Here is a 24,460-nt window from a genome sequence, read left to right as displayed (position 1 = left end):
GGCTAATGCAGCCAATCTACACATCCCTGAACACTATGGGCAATTTAGCACAGCCAGTCAGCCCAATCTGTACATCTTTGGACTGAAATCCCAAAGTTGCAGTTAAGAAATCACAAAGTTGTTCCAGTGCAGAAAGAGGAGATAGTGAGGACTGCAGATGCTGGAGATCAGAGCTGAAAAGGTCTTGCTGGAAAAGCGCAGCAGGTCAGGCAGCATCCAAGGAGCAGGAGAATTGACGTTTCGGGCATAAGAACGTTTCATTCCTGAAGAAGGGCTTATGCCCGAAATGTCGAATTTCCTGCTCCTTGGATGCTGCCTGACCTGCTGCGCTTTTCCAGCAACACATTTTCAGCCCCAGTACAGAAAGAGGCTATTCAGCCCATCATGTCTGAACCATCTCTTTAAACAATCACTATTACCTAGCATCAATCCCCTGCCTTTTCCCCATGTTCTAGCAAATCATTCCTAGCGCAATGATCATGCAATGCCCCTTTGAATTCCTCAGTTGAACCTGTCTCTGTCACATTTGGCAGATTCCCTCTACACTGTTGCGTGAGACTATCCCTGTGCTGAATGAAGCATTTAAACACATCTAGCAATTCAAGGCTGGGCTTCCTCTTTTACTATTGTCAGAGGCAGAGGCATCTGCTGCAGGTAGTTCTGAGAGGATGATTGAAGAGGTTTTTTTTCCCTCTTGTTTGTTCCCTCACCATCAGTTACACACCCAGATTAGCAGCTCTGACATTCAGGATTCAGCCACGTTGATCTGTGATGGTGCTACTGAACCACTCTGGTGATGGGCATTGACGTCTCCCACCTGATGAGATGCTGGACACTAGTAGCAGTAGCAATTTAGCACTAGTAGCAATCTTCTTCCTGACCTCTCCGCCCCCACTCCACTCTGGCCTATCACCCTCACCATGACCTCCTCCCACCTATCACATCTCCATCGCCCCTCCCCAAAGTCCCTCCTCCCTAATTTTTATCTTAGCCTGCTGGACACACTTTCCTCATTCCTGATGAAGGGCTTTAGCCCGAAACGTCAAATTTCCTGTTCCTTGGATGCTGCCTGACCTGCTGCCCTTTAACCAGCAACACATTTTCAGCTGTGATCTCCAGCATCTGCAGACCTCACTTTTTACTCGAAGATTTTAACCTACTGCGAATCCTCTTGCAAGGATGCCTTCCTTGAAGAAGCTCTCTTCCTCCCTTTACAAGGATTTCAGTGAGTCTCTCTCTCACTGCACCCCCCAGTCATCTCCTCTGGACAGAAGCTCTTCCTAACCTGCAATTTTCTTCCTGACCTCTCCGCCCCCACCCCACTCTGGCCTATCACCCTCACCTTGACCTCCTTCCACCTATCACATCTCCATCGCCCCTCCCCAAAGTCCCTCCTCCCTAACTTTTATCTTAGCCTACTGGACATACTTTCCTCATTCCTGATGAAGGGCTTTAGCCCGAAACGTCAAATTTCCTGTTCCTTAGATGCTGCCTGACCTGCTGCCCTTTAACCAGCAACACATTTTCAGCTCTGATCTCCAGCATCTGCAGACCTCACTTTTTACTCTCAGCTCAGTCATAGTCAACCCACATGGCCTGAGGCATCCCTCATTCCAGCATTACCATCAAGCCAAGGGATCAACCCTGGTACAATGGAGAGTGGAGGAGGGCATGTCAGGAGCAACACCAGGCATACCTGAAGATGAGGTCCCAACCTGGAGAAGCCACCAAACAGGACTACCTGCATGCCAAACAGTATCAGCAACAAGTGATTGACAGAGCTAAGCGATTCCACGACCAACAGATCCAATCTAAGCTCTGCAGTCCTGCCATATGCAGCTATGATCCTGATAGATAACACAGAGCACAAAAGGTTTGCATATGTATCCCTTGTCTCAATGATGGAGGTGCAAAGGATGGGGCGGATACATTTGCAAGCATCTTCAATGTTATAATCCCAGCTGATGGATACAGTCAGATTCCAAAGAGAAAGCTGCCTTGATTTTTATTTTGCAATTTGATCACTATGGTGTTCAGTCATTAAAGATATTAACACCAGGAATCAAAATGCACTTCTCAGCCCACGCATACCCAGCCAGAGTAAATGCCGTCGAGAGTGTGGTGCTGGAAAAGCACAACCGGTCAGGCAGCCTCCAAGGAGCAGGAGAATCGACGTTTCGGGCACACGCTCTTCATCAGGAATGAGGGGTGGCGTGGTTCCCAAGAGGGCTGAGAAATTATTGGGAAGGGGGTGGGTCTGGGGGGGTGGGGGGGAAGGTAGCTGGGGATGCGATAGGTAGATAGAGGTGGGGGTGAAGGTGAAAGGTCAGAGTGGAGGGTGAAGCGGATAGATGGGAAGGAAGATGGACAGGTAGGACAGTTCAAGAGGGCAGTGCCAAGTTTGAATGGTTAGATTAGATTCCCTACAGTGTGGAAACAGGCCCTTCAGCCCAACAAGTCCACAGCGACCCTTCAAAGAGTAACCCACCCAAACCCATTTCCCTCTGACTCATGCACCTAACACTATGGACAATTTAGAATGGCCAATTCACCTGACTTTGGAGGGTTGGATCTGGTATAAGGTGGGGGGAGGGGGTGTGTGGAATCTGGTGAAATCAACGTTGATCCCATGTGCTTGGAGAATCCCAAGGTGGAAGAGGTGGTGTTCGTCCTTCCCACCTATCTGCTCCACCATCCACTCTGACCTATCACCATCACCCTCCACCTTCATCTACCTCTCGCATTCTCAGCTACCTTGCTCCAGTCCCATCCCCTGCTCCCATTTATCTCTCAGTCCTTTTGGGACCTCTTCTCCACACTCCTCCACCCCACATTCCTTATGAAGGGTTTATTCCCAAAACGTTGACTTTCCTGCTCCTCAGACGCTGCCTGACAGGCTGTGCTTTTTCAGTGCCATGCCTTTAGTCTACATGAGTATGACCGTTAGCCAGATTCCTACCGTGCAGCATTAACCTTCTTGTTTGTCTTTGATTCACTCTGTCTTCTGTCACATGACCCACCTCGTTAGCTTCAAGCCCTCTCCATTACTGGAGTTACACAACTCACCAGCTCATTGACTCCAGCAATGTTCGGGTCAGTCCCTTCCTAATGTGTACACGTCTCACCTTCTGCTGCTCATTCATCGGTCAAATTTAATCACCTTCTTCCCGTGCATCCCACACATCATCCCACTCTCATCGTCTTTAGTGGTGTGAAGATTCACAATGTGAACTGTAAGGTAAAGGGATCTTCAGTGGGAGGGAGAGGGGGTCACTCAGTGGGAGGGAGAGGGGACACTCAGTGGGAAGGAGAGGGGGTCACTCAGTGGGAGGGAGAGGGGACACTCAGTGGGAAGGAGAGGGGGTCACTCAGTGGGAGGGAGAGGGGACACTCAGTGGGAAGGAGAGGGGGTCACTCAGTGGGAGGGAGAGGGGACACTCAGTGGGAGGGAGAGGGGGTCACTCAGTGGGAGGGAGAGGGGACACTCAGTGGGAGGGAGAGGGGTCACTCAGTGGGAGGGAGAGGGGACACTCAGTGGGAGGGAGAGGGGGTCACTCAGTGGGAGGGAGAGGGGACACTCAGTGGGAGGGAGAGGGGACACTCAGTGGGAAGGAGAGGGGGTCACTCAGTGGGAGGGAGAGGGGGTCACTCAGTGGGAGGGAGAGGGGACACTCAGTGGGAGGGAGAGGGGACTCTCAGTGGGAGGGAGAGGGGACACTCAGTGGGAAGGAGAGGGGGTCACTCAGTGGGAGGGAGAGGGGGTCACTCAGTGGGAGGGAGAGGGGACACTCAGTGGGAAGGAGAGGGGGTCACTCAGTGGGAGGGAGAGGGGACACTCAGTGGGAAGGAGAGGGGGTCACTCAGTGGGAGGGAGAGGGGGTCACTCGCTGGGAGGGAGAGGGGACACTCAGTGGGAGGAAGAGGGGGTCACTCAGTGGGAGGGAGAGGGGTCACTCAGTGGGAGGGAGAGGGGTCACTCAGTATGAGGGAGAGGGAAACCCTCAGCAGGAGGTAGAGGGGACACTCAGTGTGAGGGGGGGAGGGCCCTCAGTGTGAGAGAGAGGGGGACACTCAGTGGGCGGTAGAAAGGACACAATGTGAAGGAGAGGGGGGGTCACTCAGTGGACGGTAGAAGGGACACAATGTGAGGGGGGGTCACTCAGTGGGAGGGAGAGGGGGTCACTCTGTGAGGGAGAGGGGGGCCCTCAGTGTGAGGGAGAGGGTGTCATTCAGTGTGAGGGAGAAGGGGTCACTCAGTGGGAGGGAGAAGGGGTCACTCAGTGGGAGGGAGAAGTGGTCACTCAGTGGGAGGGAAAGGGGGACCTCAATGTGAACAGTGAGGGAGTGGGGAAGATGGGGAGTGACGTGAGAGAGCAGGGTGTGGTAGCCTGGGAGTAAAGGCGTGTGGTGGACAGGGAGCTGGGTCTGTAGCACAGCTGGAGCTCCCCACTGGCCACCACCGCTTTGAGTTGGTTAACCTGATATTTCAGCTCATGATCCAGCCCAGGACCTGATCCAAGTTTGGTAACCCTTCCCCACTCTAAAGTCTTTTGCTACTGTTTCTGCTTTTGCTTTTAAACTTCGCTGCTCGTAACACACAAACCGAAACTCCTCTCTGTGCTGTTGGTGACTACATGAACTATGATCCCCCCTCACACCTCACCCCGTCACACTGTAAGTTCCTCTCCTGCCCACTGGAGATGTCATGAAGCCTCCCACTGAGAGAAGGCCCCACAATCGTTGTGGATTCTCACTCTTTGCTGCAGTGAGCTGTCTGCCTATCTCCTCGTCCCTGTTATTCCCATTATCACAATATTCCAATTACTCCCACATGCAAATCAATAGCTTCCTGTATCCCAGAGCCACAGAGAATTTACTCCTCCAGCTGTTCAAGCTGGCTGAACCCTGAAACTGGAAGGAGCAAGGTTTGCCCCCCCCAACTTCCACCTCTTCAGTCCCCTTCCCCTCAGGATTACTCTCAGTCAGACCTCCTCCTCCCTGATCACTGACTTGGGCAGTCAGTCCAATCCTAAGGAGTGTGGCTGCCTGTGCAACACTGGCTGGATAACCTACTCCCTCTGTGGCCTAGTGTGTGCACAGCTCAAGTTAAGACTGAGTGGTCTGAAACCTGTTGATCTTCCAGCTAAAGGAGTTGACCCCGACTGAGTGTTGCAGACTGGCACATTCCAAGGTCCAGGACTACGTGTTGAGGGACGCGTTGAAGCTTGGGGCAGCTGCTGCCAAGGCGCGGTGGGGAAAGACCACCGTGTAACATCTGCCTGTCTAAAGAAGATCAGGGGGCCCATGCAGTCATTTGGGCTCTGCTGATGCCTCAGCTCAATTTATGGGCGTAGGAGCGAGAAATGCACAGACCTGTATGTAAAAAGGAAAATTCTAAACTGTGTATGTTAATGTGGACATATGTAGGGCATCACCAAATGTACAGTGTATCAAATTATTTTATGAATATTTACGAATAAAGTATATTTTTGAAATTAAAAAAAGCTCCTTGCAGCCAGACACTTGTCTGATCCAAATAACTTGAGGCCCTGTAGGAGTCTGCAGAGAGAATCGAGAGTCATTTCCAAAGTAAACAAGCTGAGGATTGTCTGCTGACATTGCAGAAGCAGGAAGGAGGCGGGTCCACATTGCTGAGGGCTCTGTCGGAGGTCTGCAATTAGGGATAGTTATATTTTAAATGTTGGGAGTGAGCACATTTTTCCCGTCGTCGCAAGAGTCGTGTTTACTTCGTGCAGCGCAGATAGCAGAGAAAAACAAAAGTTTAAAGATTATCCGAGCTGACAATATCAGCAGGTGCTGGGAGAGGCTGAGGTAGCGATGACCAGAGCAAAGTACAGAGTTCAGATTTTCACAGGGCAGCCTTTCTCTGCACTGCTGCAGTCAGCTGTCTTCAGTCTGTGAGAGTGGCAGTGTGTCACAGCCTGGAATCAGAGTCAAGCATGGCCTACAGTCAACATAGGCATGACCAACTCTTTGCCCTCTTTATTGCCCTGATGTATCCTGTGCTGCTGGTGAAATGCCACCCCCAGTGCCTGGATTTTAAACCCCCATTCCGGCCACAGAACGGCCTGTCATTCTGTACCATGTACAGTCAGTTCGGTTGCTGTGATTCCACCAAAGACCAGGAAATCATGAACCGCTTCTACAGCATCGTGGATAGTTTTGACTACTCTCTGTACGCCACATGTGCTGCCTACATCCAGGATATGCTGTGTGCGGTAAGTGACTTCAACTGGATGTTACTAATCCATAATGGTTTTCACCTTGCGCTGAGACATCACTACTGTCTGCTAACTCCTGCTGCATCTCCAGGTTTCTCTTTTCTAGTGTTTTTATGGGCACTCTCCCACCTTCCTCCCTCCACAATCCAAACCTCACTCAAGATTGCGCTGCCCCTCTCCAATCCAGCAGTAAGACCCACTCAGCCATACCCTCTGTCTTCATACTATCTCCTGATCCAGCGATGTCTCATCTTTGAAAATCCAGTCCTGCTGTTGACCTTCTCAAAGAATTCTTGTCAATTTGCTCAGCAGGATTTCCCATTTGTGCAACCGAACCAACTCTGCTTATGGTTCTCAGTGGTCTACTCTTGTATCCTTTATGATAACCTTTAACATTCATTGTCCATAGCTCCCTGAAGGTGGCCACTCAAGTAGATGGCATGGTCAAGAAAGTTCATAGCATGCTTGCCTTTATTGATCAGGGAATTGAGCTCTAGAGAGAGGGTGAATAGGCTGTGGCTATTTTCCCTGGAGTGTTGGAGGCTGAGGGGGTGATCTTATAGAGGTTTGCAAAATCACGAGGGGCATGGATAGGGTAAATAGATAAGGTTTTTTCCCAGGGGTAGGGGAGTCCAAACTAGAGGGCATAGGTTTAAGGTGAGAGGGGAAATCTTAAAAAGGACCTACAGGGGTAACCTTTACACACAGAGGGTGGTACGTGTATGGAATGAGCTGCCAGAGGAAGTAGCGGAGGCTAGTAAAATGACAGCATTTAAAAGGCATCTGGATGGGTATATGAATAGGAAGGGTTTAGAGGGATATGGGCCAAGTGCTGGCAAATGGGACTAGATTAATTTCGGATATCAGATATCTGGTCAGCATGGATCAAAGGGTCTGTTTCCATGCTGTACATCTCCAGGACTCCAAAGAATGAGAAAGGAACTACCTTTTGAAGAGTTTTAGCAATCTGAATAAGTCATTTTGTTTTCAAGTCTAGAACAAACAACTTTTGCAATTCTGGACAAGGTTTGTTGTAAAATCTTAAAAATCAATATCAGAGAGAATTCCACAGTTGTAAAACAAGTCCCTGCAAATCTGAACTCCACAAAACAAGACTGATAAAGTGGTTTACAATCTCTAATCAGTACAATGGTGGCTGCTCCCATTGAGGTGGAATATGGTTTGTTGACTGAATAATTAAATATTAAACAGCACGTGCTGTCATGACTAGTCATATCTAGTATTTTGTTTCTGATTTCTGATATCTGCAGTTCTTTTATATCTAACTCGTGATTCCCACTCAGATTGGGAAGCGTCATGTAAGGGTGGATTTCCATGATTCACTTCACAGTGTGACAGTGAGAAATAGCACAATCAATTTAATAATGGATGGACTGGTGGAGGCAAAAAGGTTTAGTGTTAATTGCATGCTGAAAATTGACAATTGTAGGGGAGCTCTCACCGGGTGGTTAAATTAAGATTGTCAATGACCTTCTCCATCTGTAATTGCATGGTTACAACACATTCATTTTCCTGACAATTAACCCTCATCATTTCAATGTTGATGTTTAGCTAAACTCCTACCTGCTCTTCAGGGGAAACTCCTTCAGGGCAGCCTGCAGTTTATGTTGACTATAGATCGTAACATCTTGGAGCACAATTAGGCCATTCTGCGCATCAAATCTGCTCCACTATTCGATCATGGCTGATGTGTTTCTCAGCTCCATTCTCCTGCTTTCTCCTGGTAACCCTTGATCCCTTCCCAATCAGGAACATATCAATCTCAGTCTTAAAGTCACTCAGTGATTTGGCCCCCCACCTCGCCCTGCACCAATGATTGCCAAATATTCCCCACCCTCCGGCTGAAGAGATTCCTCCTTGTCTCAACTCTAAAGGGTCAGCCTTTCACTCTGAGGCTATGCCTTCGGGTCCTAGTCTCTCCTGCTTGTGGAAACATCTTCTCTAAATCCACTGATGAAGGGCTTATGCCTGAAACATCGATTCTTCTGCTCCTCAGATGCTGCCTGACCTGCTGTGCTTTTCCACTCTCAACTCTGATCTCCAGCGTCTGCAATCCTCACTTTCTCCACGTCCACTCTATCTAGGCCTCACAGTATTCTGTAAGCTTCAGTCAGATCTTTCCCTCATCTTGACAAATTCCATCAAGTACAGACCCAGAGTCCTCAACCGCTCCATGTATGATAAGCCCTACATTCCTGGGATTATTCTTGTAAACCCCTGTGGACTCCCTCCAACACCAGCATATCCTTTCTTAAATACTGGGTCCAAAACTGCTCAAAATATTCCAAATGTGTACTAACCAGAACGTTATAAAGATTCATTGATGAGGCCACAATTGGAATATTGTGTTTAGTTTTTCACCTTACTGTAGGAAGGATGTTATTAAACTGGAAAGAGTGCAAAAGAAACTTACAAGGATTTTGCCAGGACTCAAGGGACTGAGTTATAGGGAGAGGTTGGACAAGCTAGGACATTTTTCTTTAGAGCGTAGAAGACTGAGGGGGTGTTCCCCATAGAGGTGTATAAGATCATGAGAGGCATGGATAGGGTTAATGCGCTCAGTCTTTTTCCCAGGGTTGGGGAATCGAGGACGAGAGGATATCAGTTTAAGGTTAGAGGGGAAAGAATAAAAGGGAACCGAGGGGCAACTTTTTTTGCACAGAGGATGATACACATATGGAATGAGCTGCCAGTGGACGTCGTTGTGGTGGGTACATTAACAACATTTAAAAGGCATTTGGACAAATACATGGATAGGAAAGGTTTAGAAGGATATGGACCATGTGCAAGGAAATGGGGTTAGTATGGATGGACATTTTGGTCAGCATGGACCAGTTTGGGCCAAAGGGCCTGTCTCTGTGTGTAGGACCCTATGACTCTGAGTTAAGATTAGATTAGACTTACAGTGTGGAAACAGGCCCTTCGGCCCAACAAGTCCACACCGACCCGCCGAAGCGCAACCCACCCATACCCCTACATTTACCCCTTACCTAACACTAGGGGCAATTTAGCTTGGCCAATTCACCTGACCCGCACATCTTTGTGACTGTGGGAGGAAACCGGAGCACCCGGAGGAAACCCACGCAGACACGGGGAGAACGTGCAAACTCCACACAGTCAGGAATTGAACCCGGGTCTACAGGCACTGTGAGGCAGCAGTGCTAACCACTGTGCCACCGTGCCGCCCTGCTCTTGTATTCTAGATCTCTTGAAATTAATCCCAACATTGCATTTACCTTCCTAAATGAACTGAACCTGCATGTTAACCTTAAGAGAATCCTAAACCTGGACCCCGAAGTCCCTTTGTGTTTTAGACTTTTGAAGCCTTTCCCCATTTAGAAAATAGCCTTTACCTGTATTCTTCATATCAAAGTGAATAACCTCACGCTTTCACACATTTTATTCCACCTGGCATTTCTTTGCCCACTCTCCTAGCTTGACCAAGTCCTTCTGCAGTCTCCCCACTTCCTCAACATTGCCTGTCCCTCTACCTATCTTTGTGTTACCTGCAAACTTAGCAACAAAGTCCTCAGTTCCTTTGTCCTGATCATTACTGTGTAATGTGATGAGTTGTGGTTGTAACTCTGCAGAACTGCACTAATTACCACTTGACATTGTGAAAAGGATCCCTTTATCCCCACTCTCTGCCTTCTGCCAGACAGCCAAACCTCTGTCTATGCCAGTACTTTGCCTTGCATTTTCTTCTAGATAAAAAAATATACCTTATTCATAAATTATCTACAATTAAACAGAAGTTCAGTCTGGAGAGTTTCAATTTAGTGGCAATAAAAAAAAAGACATTTTCTGAACTAGAAAGGAAAGGAATTACATTCTCGCTAAGGCAACAAGGGTATCTAGCAACATAACAGACCCCCATTGTAGTTTGGCAGAAAGACCTTAGATTTTAGCCTTTCCCCACTGCATCATAGCAGCAGCCGCTCCAAGGTTTACTGTGTCCCTCAGCATGTAATCCCTGACCTTGGAATGTGCCAGTCCACAAGGAAGTGCTTACATTTCAACATACAAAACTTATTTACAATTGCACATCTATAACTGTGTAGGTGCTCACGATGTGGATATACACATCACATTGTGTGTAATTCCCTCTGTATACAACCCCACACATGACACACTGTGTGTAAAGCCCTCTATGCCGAATATACAGAGGTGTACTTAATAATATCCAAAACAGATTTAGTCAATAATTGATTGGCACAGATTTTGGAGTCAGCAGCAAAGAACTGGCGCTGAATGTTTACCTGCAGATTGTTCACCTGCTTATTGTTCACCTGCTTATTGTTCACCTGCTGATTGTTCACCTGATGATTGCTCACCTGCTGATTGTTTACCTGCTGATTGTTCACCTGCTGATTGTTCACCTGCTGATTGTTCACCTGCAGATTGTTCACCTGCAGATTGTTCACCTGATGATTGCTCACCTGCTGATTGTTTACCTGCTGATTGTTCACCTGCTGATTGTTCACCTGCTGATTGTTCACCTGTTGATTGTTCACCTGCTGATTGTTCACCTGCTGAATGTTTACCTGCTGAGTGTTCACCTGCTGATTGTTCACCTGCAGATTGTTCACCTGCTGATTGTTCACCTGATGATTGTTTACCTGCTGAGTGTTCACCTGCTGATTGTTTACCTGCTGATTGTTCACCTGCTGATTGTTCACCTGCAGATTGTTCACCTGATGATTGCTCACCTGCTGATTGTTTACCTGCTGATTGTTCACCTGCTGATTGTTCACCTGCTGATTGTTCACCTGCTGATTGTTCACCTGTTGATTGTTCACCTGCTGATTGTTCACCTGCTGAATGTTTACCTGCTGAGTGTTCACCTGCTGATTGTTCACCTGCAGATTGTTCACCTGCTGATTGTTCACCTGCAGATTGTTCACCTGCTGAGTGTTCACCTGCTGATTGTTTACCTGCAGATTGTTCACCTGCTGATTGTTCACCTGCAGATTGTTCACCTACTGATTGTTTACCTGTTGATTGTTCACCTGCTGATTGTTCACCTGTTGATTGTTTACCTGCTGAGTGTTCACCTGCTGAATGTTTACCTGCTGATTGTTCACCTGCAGATTGTTCACCTGATGATTGCTCACCTGCTGATTGTTTACCTGCTGATTGTTCACCTGCTGATTGTTCACCTGCTGAATGTTCACCTGCTGAATGTTTACCTACTGATTGTTCACCTGCTGATTGTTCACCTGCTGATTGTTCACCTGCTGATTGTTCACCTACTGATTGTTTACCTGTTGATTGTTCACCTGCTGATTGTTCACCTGTTGATTGTTCACCTGCTGATTGTTCACCTGCTGATTGTTCACCTGCTGAATGTTTACCTGCTGAGTGTTCACCTGCTGATTGTTCACCTGCAGATTGTTCACCTGCTGATTGTTCACCTGCTGATTGTTCACCTGCTGATTGTTCACCTACTGATTGTTTACCTGTTGATTGTTCACCTGCTGATTGTTCACCTGCTGATTGTTCACCTACTGATTGTTTACCTGCTGATTGTTCACCTGCTGAATGTTTACCTGTTGATTGTTTACCTGCTGAGTGTTCACCTGCTGAATGTTTACCTGCTGATTGTTCACCTGCTGATTGTTCACCTGCAGATTGTTCACCTGCTGAGTGTTCACCTGCTGATTGTTTACCTGCTGATTGTTCACCTGCTGATTGTTCACCTGCAGATTGTTCACCTGCTGAGTGTTCACCTGCTGAGTGTTCACCTGCTGATTGTTTACCTGTTGATTGTTCACCTGCAGATTGTTTACCGGCTGATTGTTCACCTGCTGAATGTTTACCTGCTGATTGTTTACCTGCTGATTGTTCACCTGCAGATTGTTTACCTGCTGATTGTTCACCTGCAGATTGTTCACCTGCTGATTGTTCACCTGCTGATTGTTCACCTGCTGATTGTTCACCTACTGATTGTTTACCTGTTGATTGTTCACCTGCTGATTGTTCACCTGCTGATTGTTCACCTACTGATTGTTTACCTGCTGATTGTTCACCTGCTGAATGTTTACCTGTTGATTGTTTACCTGCTGAGTGTTCACCTGCTGAATGTTTACCTGCTGATTGTTCACCTGCTGATTGTTCACCTGCAGATTGTTCACCTGCTGAGTGTTCACCTGCTGATTGTTTACCTGCTGATTGTTCACCTGCTGATTGTTCACCTGCAGATTGTTCACCTGCTGAGTGTTCACCTGCTGAGTGTTCACCTGCTGATTGTTTACCGGCTGATTGTTCACCTGCTGAATGTTTACCTGCTGATTGTTTACCTGCTGATTGTTCACCTGCAGATTGTTTACCGGCTGATTGTTCACCTGCTGAATGTTTACCTGCTGATTGTTCACCTGCTGATTGTTCACCTGCTGGTTGTTCACCTGCTGATTGTTTACCTGCTGAACGTTCACCTGCTGATTGTTCACCTGCAGATTGTTTACCTGCTGATTGTTCACCTGCTGATTGTTCACCTGCTGAATGTTTACCTGCAGATTGTTTACCTGCTGAATGTTCACCTGCTAATTGTTTACCTGCTGATTGTTCACCTGCTGATTGTTCACCTGCTGAATGTTTACCTGCTGAATGTTTACCTGCTGAATGTTCACCTGCTGATTGTTTACCTGCTGATTGTTCACCTGCTGATTGTTCACCTGCAGATTGTTCACCTGCTGAGTGTTCACCTGCTGATTGTTTACCTGCTGATTGTTCACCTGCAGATTGTTCACCTGCTGAATGTTTACCTGCTGATTGTTCACCTGCTGATTGTTCACCTGCAGATTGTTCACCTGCTGATTGTTTACCTGCTGAATGTTTACCTGTTGATTGTTCACCTGCTGATTGTTCACCTGCAGATTGTTCACCTGCTGATTGTTTACCTGTTGATTGTTTACCTGCAGATTGTTCACCTGCTGATTGTTTACCTGCTGATTGTTCACCTGCTGAATGTTTACCTGCTGATTGTTCACCTGCTGATTGTTCACCTACTGATTGTTCACCTGCTGAATGTTTACCTGCTGATTGTTCACCTGCTGATTGTTCACCTGCAGATTGTTCACCTGCTGATTGTTTACCTGCTGAATGTTTACCTGTTGATTGTTCACCTGCTGATTGTTCACCTGCAGATTGTTCACCTGCTGATTGTTTACCTGTTGATTGTTTACCTGCTGATTGTTCACCTGCTGATTGTTCACCTACTGATTGTTTACCTGCTGAGTGTTCACCTGCTGATTGTTTACCTGCTGATTGTTCACCTACTGATTGTTTACCTACTGATTGTTTACCTGCTGAGTGTTCACCTGCTGATTGTTTACCTGCTGATTATTCACCTGCTGATTGTTCACCTGCTGATTGTTCACCTACTGATTGTTCACCTGCTGATTGTTCACCTGCTGATTGTTTACCTGCTGATTGTTCACCTACTGATTGTTCACCTGCTGATTGTTCACCTGCTGATTGTTTACCTGCTGATTGTTCACCTGCAGATTGTTCACCTGCTGAGTGTTCACCTGCTGATTGTTTACCTGCTGATTGTTCACCTGCTGAGTGTTCACCTGCTGATTGTTCACCTGCTGAATGTTTACCTGCTGATTGTTCACCTGCAGATTGTTCACCTGCTGATTGTTCACCTGCTGATTGTTTACCTGCTGATTGTTCACCTGCTGATTGTTTACCTGCAGATTGTTCACCTGCTGATTGTTTACCTGCTGATTGTTCACCTGCTGATTGTTCACCTGCTGATTGTTCACCTGCTGATTGTTCACCTACTGATTGTTTACCTACTGATTGTTTACCTGCTGAGTGTTCACCTGCTGATTGTTCACCTGCTGATTGTTCACCTGCTGATTGTTTACCTGCTGATTGTTCACCTACTGATTGTTCACCTGCTGATTGTTCACCTGCTGATTGTTTACCTGCTGATTGTTCACCTGCAGATTGTTCACCTGCTGAGTGTTCACCTGCTGATTGTTTACCTGCTGATTGTTCACCTGCTGAGTGTTCACCTGCTGATTGTTCACCTGCTGAATGTTTACCTGCTGATTGTTCACCTGCTGATTGTTCACCTGCTGATTGTTCACCTGCAGATTGTTCACCTGCTGAGTGTACACCTGCTGATTGTTTACCTGCTGATTGTTCACCTGCAGATTGTTTACCTGCTGATTGTTCACCTGCTGAATGTTTACCTGCAGATTGTTTACCTGCTGATTATTCACCTGCTGAATGTTTACCTGCAGATTGTTTACCTGCTGATTGTTCACCTGCTGATTGTTCACCTGCTGAATATTTACCTGCTGATTGTTCACCTGCTGATTGTTTACCTGCTGATTGTTTACCTGCAGATTGTTTACCTGCTGATTGTTCACCTGCTGATTGTTTACCTGCAGATTGTTTACCTGCTGAATGTTTACCTGCTGATTGTTCACCTGCTGATTGTTTACCTGCTGATTGTTTACCCGCTGAATGTTTACCTGCTGATTGTTCACCTGCTGATTGTTTACCTGCTGATTGTTTACCTGCTGAATGTTCACCTGTTGATTGTTTACCTGCTGATTGTTCACCTGCAGATTGTTTACCTGCTGATTGTTCACCTGCTGATTGTTCACCTGCTGAATGTTTACCTGCTGATTGTTCACCTGCTGATTGTTCACCTGCTGATTGTTCACCTGCAAATTGTTTACCTGCTGATTGTTCACCTGCTGATTGTTCACCTGCTGAATGTTCACCTGCTGATTGTTCACCTGCTGATTGTTTACCTGCTGATTGTTCACCTGCTGATTGTTTACCTGTTGATTGTTCACCTGCTGATTGTTCACCTGCTGATTGTTCACCTGCTGATTGTTTACCTGTTGATTGTTTACCTGCTGATTGTTCACCTGCTGATTGTTCACCTGCAGATTGTTTACCTGTTGATTGTTCACCTGCTGATTGTTCACCTGCTGATTGTTCACCTGCTGAGTGTTCACCTGCTGATTGTTTACCTGCTGATTGTTCACCTGCTGATTGTTCACCTGCTGAATGTTTACCTGCTGATTGTTCACCTGTTGAATGTTTACCTGCAGATTGTTTACCTGCTGATTGTTTACCTGCTGATTGTTTACCTGCTGATTGTTCACCTGCTGAATGTTTACCTGCTGATTGTTCACCTGCTGATTGTTCACCTGCAAATTGTTTACCTGCTGATTGTTCACCTGCTGAATGTTCACCTGCTGATTGTTCACCTGCTGATTGTTTACCTGCTGATTGTTCACCTGCTGATTGTTCACCTGCAGATTGTTCACCTGCTGATTGTTCACCTGCTGATTGTTTACCTGCTGATTGTTCACCTGCAGATTGTTCACCTGCTGATTGTTTACCTGTTGATTGTTCACCTGCAGATTGTTCACCTGCTGATTGTTTACCTGCTGATTGTTCACCTGCTGATTGTTCACCTGCTGATTGTTCACCTGCAGATTGTTCACCTGCTGATTGTTTACCTGTTGATTGTTCACCTGCAGATTGTTTACCTGCTGATTGTTTACCTGCTGATTGTTCACCTGCTGATTGTTCACCTGCTGATTGTTCACCTGCAGATTGTTCACCTGCTGATTGTTTACCTGTTGATTGTTCACCTGCAGATTGTTCACCTGCTGAATGTTTACCTGCTGATTGTTCACCTGTTGAATGTTTACCTGCTGATTGTTCACCTGCTGAATGTTTACCTGCTGATTGTTCACCTGCTAATTGTTCACCTGCTGATTGTTCACCTGCTGAATATTTACCTGCTGATTGTTCACCTGCTGATTGTTTACCCGCTGAATGTTTACCTGCAGATTGTTTACCTGCTGATTGTTCACCTGCTGATTGTTCACCTGCTGAATGTTTACCTGCTGATTGTTCACCTGCTGATTGTTCACCTGCTGATTGTTCACCTGCTGATTGTTCACCTGCTAATTGTTCACCGGCTGATTGTTTACCTGCTGATTGTTCACCTGCTGATTGTTCACCTGCTGATTGTTCACCTGCTGATTGCTCTCCACAATGCTGTTTCTTGGCTTTTGAGCAGTAATTTGCCGTGTGATATGGCGCAATGCCCTTTACACTAACGCAACAGTGTCTCTTTGTACGGCATGTATTCGCAAAACTCTTCAACAAATCAAATGCAAAAAAATTGATGCTGTAAATCAAAAACAAGAACAGAAATAGCTAGAAAAGCTCAATAGGTCTAGCAGCATCTGTGGAGAGAGATCAGAGTTAATGCTTCGGGTCCAATGACACTTCCTCAGAACTCTGCAGTTTTGAGGAAGGGTCACTGGACCTGAAATAGATAATGATTCACTACCGACTGTACCCCCAACCAAGTCGGTTTCACAGTGGGACTGACTCACTGCACACTCCTCCCAGTCTGTTTCATTCTGATATTGACTGAGGATATGGGCGGCACGGTGGCACAGTGGTTAGCACTGCTACCTCACAGTGCCAGAGGCCAGGGTTCAATTCCCGACTCAGGCAACTGCCTGTGTGGAGTTTGCACATTCTCCCCATGTCTGCGTGGGTTTCCTTCGGGTGCTCCGGTTTCCTCCCACAGTCCAAAAGATGTGCAGGTTAGGTGAATTGGCCATGCTAAATTGCCTATAGTGTCAGGTGAAGGTGTAAATGTAGGGGTGTGGATCTGGGTGGGTTGGTCTTCGGAGGGTCTGTGTGGATTTATTGGGCCTGTTTCTAATCTAATATTGAACTTGGAACAGTGCAGCACAGGTACAGGCCCTTCACCCCACCATGTCTGTGCTGACCATGGTGCCATTCTAAACGAATCTCCAAAGACTGCTGTCTGTCCATATTGCTCTATTCCACGCCTGTTCACATGTCTGTCTAAACGCCTCTTCAATGTTGCTGTCATATCTGATTCTACCACCATCTCTGTTAGCATGATCCAGGCATCGACCTTCATCTGCGCAAAAAACTTACCTCTCACAATCGCTTTGAAATTGTCTCCTCTCACCTTTAAACCTATGCCCTATGTATTTCACGTTACTATACTGGGAAAAAGACTCCGACCATCCACCCTATCCATGCCTCTCATAATTTATACACTTCTGTCAGGTCGCCCCTCAGCTTCCCACACTCTAGAGAAAACAATCAATGTTTGTCCAACCTCTCCTTATTGCTAATATATTCCAATCCAGGCAACATCTTGGTAAATCCTTTCCAAAGCTTCCACCTCTTTCCTATTGTTGTGGTTCTGTTCGCCGAGCTGGGAATTTGTGTTGCAGACGTTTCATCCCCTGTCTAGGTGACATCCTCAGTGCTTGGGAGCCTCCTGTGAAGCGCTTCTGTGATCTTTCCTCCGGCATTTGTAGTGGTTTGAATCTGCTGCTTCCGGTTGTCAGTTCCAGCTGTCTGCTGTAGTGGCCGGTATATTGGGTCCAGGTCGATGTGCTTATTGATTGAATCTGTGGATGAGTGCCATGCCTCTAGGAATTCCCTGGCTGTTCTCTGTTTGACTTGTCCTGTAATAGTAGTGTTGCCCCAGTCGAATTTATGTTGCTTGTCATCTGCGTGCGTGGCTACTAAGGATAGCTGGTCGTGTCGTTTCGTGGCTAATTGGTTCATGGATGCGGATCGTTAGCTGTCTTCCTGTTTGTCCTATGTAGTGTTTTGTGCAGTCCTTGCATGGGATTTTGTACAGTTCATTGGTTTTGCTCATGCTGGGTATCGGGTCCTTCATTCTGGTGAGTTGTTGTCTGAGAGTGGCTGTTGGTTTGTGTGCTGTTCTGAGTCCTAGTGGTTGCAGTAGTCTGGCTGTCAGTTCGGAAATTCTCCTGATGTATGATAGTGTGGCTAGTCCTTTGGGTTGCGGCATGTCCTCGTTCCGTTGTCTTTCCCTTAGGCATCTGTTGATGAAATTGCGGGGGTATCTGTTTTTGGCGAATACATTGTATAGGTGTTATTCTTCCTCTTTTTGCAGTTCTGGTGTACTGCAGTGTGTTGTGGCCCTTTTGAATAGTGTCTTGATGCAACTTCTTTTGTGTGTGTTGGGGTGGTTGCTTTCATTGTCCAGGACTTGGTCTGTGTGTGTGTTTACTTTCCTGTATACCCTTGTGGTGAATTCTCCGTTCAGTGTTCTCTGTACCATCACGTCTAGGAATGGGAGTTGGTTGTCCTTTTCTTCCTCTCTTGTGAATCGGATTCCTGTGAGTGTGGCATTGATGATCTGGTGTGTGTTCTCTATTTCTGTGTTTTTAATTATTACAAAGGTGTCATCCACTTATCTTCTCCCAAACTTTGAACCTCCTTCCTATAGTGTGGGGACCAGAACTGCACGCAATACTTTACATATAGCCTAACAGAAATCTGGCTGCAACATGACTGTTAACTTTTATAGGCAGAAGTGGGTACTGCAGATGGTAGAGATCAGAGTCTAGATTAAAGTGGTGCTGGAAAAAGCACAGCAGGTCAGGCAGCATCCGAGGAGCAGGAAAATTGATGTTTTAGGCAAAAGCCCTGACCTGCTGTGCTTTTCCAGCACCACTCTAATCTAGACTGTTAACTTTTATACTCAATGTCCTGACTGAAAGCAAACATACCATATGCCTTCTTTCCTACCTTAACCATTTGTGTTGCCACTTTCGGAGAGCTATGGACTTGGACATCAAGATCCTTCTGCACATCAATGTTCCTAAGGTTCTTGCCATTTGCTATACATTTTCCTCCAACATTTGACCTCCCAAAATGTAACACCTCACACTTGTCTGGATTAAACTCCATCTGCCATTTCTCTTCCCGGCTTTCCAAAGGAGTTGCACAGGGGTCAGTGTTGGGAACAGAAGTATTCCTAAAACCTTCACACTGTTCTGTAATTCTGGGTTTATAATGGCCGGGGCTGTTTGTCTCTCATGAGGCTTATTGTAAAATCCTGCTACTGTCCCAGATTGTACTGTACGTAACTCACTGTACGCAATCTCATCCACATACCATTCTGCTTCACTTCTGACTTGTTCAAATCTCTGTCACTGATAATGTGTCCCACTTCATATTTCAGGCACCTGTTGTCTGACCCACCTCTTTTAACTTCCTATTTCCCAGTACATGGAACTCAAAATCTTTGCTTACATTTCAAATCCCTCCACAGGCTCACTCAACTCTACTTCTGCGTAATCGTCGATGCTATACCATGAGGGGGGAGCCACCTATTCTTTACACGTTTTCCTAATCCTAGGATTTGATTGCAGGTCCTTCAGCAATAATTTTCCTTTACTTTCCTCTGTATCAAACATTCACTGGGAGATGTTAGCTTAGCCACAGCAATCCTGAACCCTAGGTTAATCTTCTGGGTACACGACTTTGAACGCCTCCACAGTAAATGGTAAAATCTGAATTCAATAAAAGTCTGGAATGAGAAGCCAGCCTAATGGTGACCATGTAACTATCATCAAAAAAAGCCCACCTGACTTACTAATGTTCTTTAGGGAAGGAAACTGCCATCCTTAACTGGTCTGGTCTACATGTGACTCCAGACCCATAGCAATGTGTTGGCACTTAACTGCCCTCTGGGCAATTAGAGATAAGCAATAAATGTTGGTTCTAGCCATTGATGTCCATGTCCCATCCACTTCATGACATATATCTTTGACCATTGTCACATTTCCTAACATCTTTCCCATTTGCTCTTAGCAGTCTTGTCTGTGCAAACTGTGGGGATTACTTACATGACACACATCGATGGTTGTCGTTTAGTATTGTTGACGCAGTATTTATTTGACTGTAGTCTGTTCCCTTTGCAGGAATGCTCTCCATACGCTGCTCATTTGTACGATGCAGAGGATCCAACTACCCCAGTCAGACAGCTGCCAGGTCTTTGTGATGAATATTGTGTCGAATTCTGGAATAAATGCAAGACAACCGTGCGTGCCTTAGTGAAAGAAGGAGAGCTTCTGGAAATTGTATCCAACAGAAAGAAATTCTGTGACATCTTACAACTGCAAGACCTGGATTACTGCTTCCCTCGTGTCTTATCGAACAGCAATCTGACGAGAAATCTTGGGGCAGTTGTGGCTGATTCTGATGGCTGTCTCCAGCTATGTCTGGAGGAAACAGCAAACGGTCTACGCAATCCTGTTGCTATGGTACATGCCAATGACGGAACCCATCGTTTTTTTATCGCTGAACAGATTGGCATGGTCTGGGCATATCTGCCCAACCGGGCCAGGGTTGAGAGACCGTTTTTGAACATTACCGAGGCAGTCCTAACTTCACCCTGGGAAGGGGATGAGCGAGGATTTCTGGGCCTGGCATTTCACCCAAAATTCAAACACACTGGAAAGGTCTACGTATATTACTCTGTTGAGGTGAATCTCGAAGAGAAGATTAGAATCAGTGAGTTTAGAATTTCTTCCCATGATATGAATATGTTGGATCATAGTTCTGAGAGGTAGGTGCACATCGTGATTTTCAATCTTTCCGTACAGACCAAAATGGGGGAAAAAAGTTCTTCAACTAATCCAAACCACCTTATCCTCAATTACTAGAAATGCGTAAAATCTGGATTATTGCTTTCTTCCTGTTCTGCCCAATAAGAGTGTGGCTGAAAATCTTGCGATTATGACAGTTATTCTCTGACTTCTTCAGGTTTTGTTGATTCCACCACTCCATTCTCCTCCCCACCACCACCACCTCCCCTCCCCCCGCCCCCCCAACCACCCCCACCCCCCCCTCCCCCACCGTCACCCAATCAAACTCTAAGCTTTCTACCTATTGATAGCCAACCAAAATGAATGGTAACAAGGAAACAAATTTCTGTTTGTGTGTTGCGAACACCCGACACCACCCTTTGAGCGGACAGTACATGGACAACTTGCCCATTGGCTGTTCGTTTTAGTGAGAAGACTGGAAGTCTCTCAACTGTCTAATAGTTTCTTTCGAGCTAAGGCTTTGATTAAATAAAGCAGACCATTCAGCCCCTTGGCTCTGCTCCACTATTCAATCACATTATGCCTTGTCATTTTTTTATTTGTGGGATGTGGGCATCACTAGCAAAACAGCCACTTGATTGGTGCCACATCCATAGACACCACGCCCTCCACTCAGTCGCAGCAGTGTGTACCATCAATAAGATGTCTCTGCAGAAATTCACCAAAGATCCTCAGAGAGCACCTTCCAAACCCACAACCACTTCCATCCAGAAGGACAAGGGCAGCAGGGACGTGGGAACACCACCCTCTGCTGGTTCCTCTCCAAGCCCCTTGCCATTCCGCACTGTCACTGGGTAAAAATCCTGGAATTCCCTCCCTAAGGGACATTGTGGGTTAACCCACAGCACATGGACTGCAGCGGTTCAAGAAGGCAGCTCACCCCCACCTTCTCAAGGGGGTCAACTAGGGATGGATAATAAATGCCAGGCCCAGCCAGCAACACCCACATCTGTGAACTATTGTTTAAATCCTCTCGAGTGAACAGTGATGAGGACTTGTTCAATTAATCTGCTATTTCCTTATTTGCTGCTATTAATTCCACAGTCTCACTTTCAATTAGACTGAAGATTACTTTGCTGCTTCCTTTCTTTTTAAAGCCTTTATAGAAACTCATTGTGTCTATTCTTAAGGGGTTGCACTTTTGAGAAATCCGGTCAGTGTTAATTTTGGTGAGTCTCATGGAGGGTTCTTCTCTGTGAGGCCTAGTGAGCTTTCTCACTCATTTCCACAAACACGCGCAGCCTTGCAACCTGTCGCTATGGCACTCAGCTTGTGGTGTCTTCCCTCTGGCCAAAAGTGGAGGCTGAAACCACCAACAGGATCTCCCAGGAATCCTTCAAAAGCCTTGAAATAGCTGAAAACCTTCACTGTTATTCAGGGAGAGGAAAAGACAGAAGGAAAGGATGGAACCAAAGCTGTGTTTGCTTTTCAGAGCTGGAAGATACTGCTTGCCTTTCCAACAGCAACAAATGCACCGTCAATTAGGAATCATTGCTCCCAGCTCATGTCTAGTGGAAACCATTGTCAACTAAGTGCTGAACAAACCAAAACAGAGATTTCTGGGATTGCTCAGCAGCATCTGTGAAGAGAAATCAGAGTGAATGTTTCAGGTTCGGTGACCCTTCCTTAGAACTGGAGGACAGAACCATTCTGAGGAAGGGTCACTCAATCCAAAGTGTTGCATCCGCAATTCTTTTGGTCAATTTAGTCCTGCCTGGCTTGTTTCCCCTATTGCCTCCATGCTCTATCATGAAGTGCATGGCAACATGGTGGCTCAGTGGTTAGCACTGCTGCTTCACAGCACCAGGGACCTGCTTTGATTTCAGCCCTGGGCGACTGTCTGTGTGGAGCTTGCACGTTCTCCCCGTGTCTGTGTGGGTTTCCTCCGCGTACTCTGGTTTCCTCCCACAATCCAGGGCTAGGTGGGATACATTACAGAAGGTCAGTATGGATTCAATAGGCCAAATGGCCTGCTTTCACACTGTAGGGTTTCTACGATGTTTCCCCTGCTCAATGCCATAGTCTTCCTCCTGCACTGCCGTCCCCCCAGCTCTTCAAAGTCCATCACACCCTCTCCTTGCTTGCACCAGTTGTGGAGATTATCCACACACTCTGTCTGAGTCACACTACAACATCCCCCCATTCCCCGTATCCTTATAAGGTATTTGGTCCTTGAAACTTCTCAAGGATATAGTTACCATGGCAGCTCCTAGAATAGCTGCTGCAGAATTCTAAGATGTGGCATCTCTGATCACAGAGTACTTGGACATGGAAGAAGTGTTAATGAAGGCAGATCTCTCATCGTGAACTGTGTCTATGATACCCTGTGCCTGTGGTTACCCGGTACATTGGCACTGCCGACTGCCCACTGTTGACTGTCCTCACCCCAGGAAAATCAGACAAAGCAGTGTGATCTGAAGTAAAGACAGAGAGCCTGAAGCGTGGAGAGGTAAGCTAGAGGAGGGTGGGGGTGGGGAGAAAGTGGAATAGAGTACAATGGATGAGTGGGGGAGGGGATGAAGGTGATAGGTCATGGAGGAGACAGTGGACTGGATAGGTGGAAAAGGAGATAGGCAGGTAGGGCAAGTCCGGACGAGTCATGGGGACAGTGCTGAGCTGGAAGTTTGGAACTAGAGTGAGGTGGGGGAAGGGGAAATGAGGAAGCTGTTGAAGTCCTAACCTCTCTACAGTCAGCCCTGCCTCAGCTGAGGGCCACACTCTCTCAGAATTGCAAAGGACCCACTCTATACTACATCCTCAGGAGAATTCATACTCTCAACAAACAGTATTTCAATTCCATCTCAAATATCAAAAACTGTAAGTACAACAAACTTTTATCTACCCACCTCCATAACCAGCGCTTCTCAAACATTCCAGAAGATTCCCTAGCCTCGCAAACTACTCAGACGCCATTAGCCATGCGGCTGATGCAGCTGCCACCCCCAGGCTGATTGATGATGTCACTTCTGCCCCATCATGGCCACGCCCACAACCACTTCTGCCCCTCACAATTCCTCATGAATCACACGTGACATCACTTCCACCCCTCAGATCATCGCTGATGTCACACACTCAATGACTTCCGCCACCCCTACAGCCGTGGTCACCACCACTTCCGCCCCCACCAGCACCACTCACCTGCATTCTGCTGACATGCCGCCCACAGACCCCACAGTCACTATCCCCACCCCCAAGAAATCCAAGGGGAACACTACCCCGCTCATGACTCCACCCCCATTCCCCCCACCATCACACCCACTCCAGTTACAGGCTCCGACCCCTCTCCCAGCTCCACACCCACACCAGATCCCAGCTCCCAGCCCTGCTGAGTTTTCACCATCCCTTCAGACCATCCCCCTCACTGAGGACGAACGATCAGTCCTCAACAAAGGACTCACCTTCATCCCCCTCCATCCACGCACCAATGAATTTAATACACGCTGTGATGTCGAACACTTCTTCCGTCGCCTCAGCCCCCGAGCTTACTTTCACAATCAGGATTCCCGCCCACCTTCCGAGGACCCCTTCGCCCACCTCCAACACACTGCATCCAACTGGACACCCTGCGCTGGCCTATTACCTGCCCTCTTCATTTCCAACTGCCGCTGGGACATTAACCGCCTCAACCTGTCTACCCCCCCCCCCCCCATTCCAACCTCTCGCCCTCACAACGCATAGCCCTCAATCCCTCTGCTCCAATCCCAACCTCACCATTAAGCCAGCGGATAA

General features: G+C 47.0%; 2 protein-coding genes across 2 annotated transcripts in view; one reads left to right on the top strand and one right to left on the bottom strand.

The window, feature by feature from the left end:
* Nucleotides 1–5,628: 5,628 nt before the first annotated feature.
* The window catches only part of hhipl1 (HHIP-like 1), a 68,617-nt gene continuing 49,785 nt past the window's right edge, over nt 5,629–24,460 (top strand). Inside the window, exons 1-2 of the mRNA XM_060828595.1 lie at nt 5,629–6,239; nt 20,045–20,691. Coding sequence (XP_060684578.1) covers nt 5,961–6,239; nt 20,045–20,691 — 926 coding nt within the window. The 5' untranslated portion in view covers nt 5,629–5,960. The remainder of the gene's footprint in view (nt 6,240–20,044; nt 20,692–24,460) is intronic.
* LOC132817865 (acrosomal protein SP-10-like) lies at nt 13,749–14,309 on the bottom strand (the record flags this gene model as incomplete). The annotated part of the gene is made up of 2 exons (XM_060828379.1): nt 13,749–13,904; nt 14,238–14,309. Coding segments are annotated over 2 exons (228 nt in total), but the record flags the coding sequence as incomplete, so codon positions are not given.

This window comes from Hemiscyllium ocellatum, chromosome 8, assembly GCF_020745735.1.
Source record: "Hemiscyllium ocellatum isolate sHemOce1 chromosome 8, sHemOce1.pat.X.cur, whole genome shotgun sequence".
In the NCBI taxonomy this organism is placed as follows: Eukaryota; Metazoa; Chordata; class Chondrichthyes; order Orectolobiformes; family Hemiscylliidae; genus Hemiscyllium; species Hemiscyllium ocellatum.
This window is presented reverse-complemented; position numbering and strand designations above follow the sequence as displayed.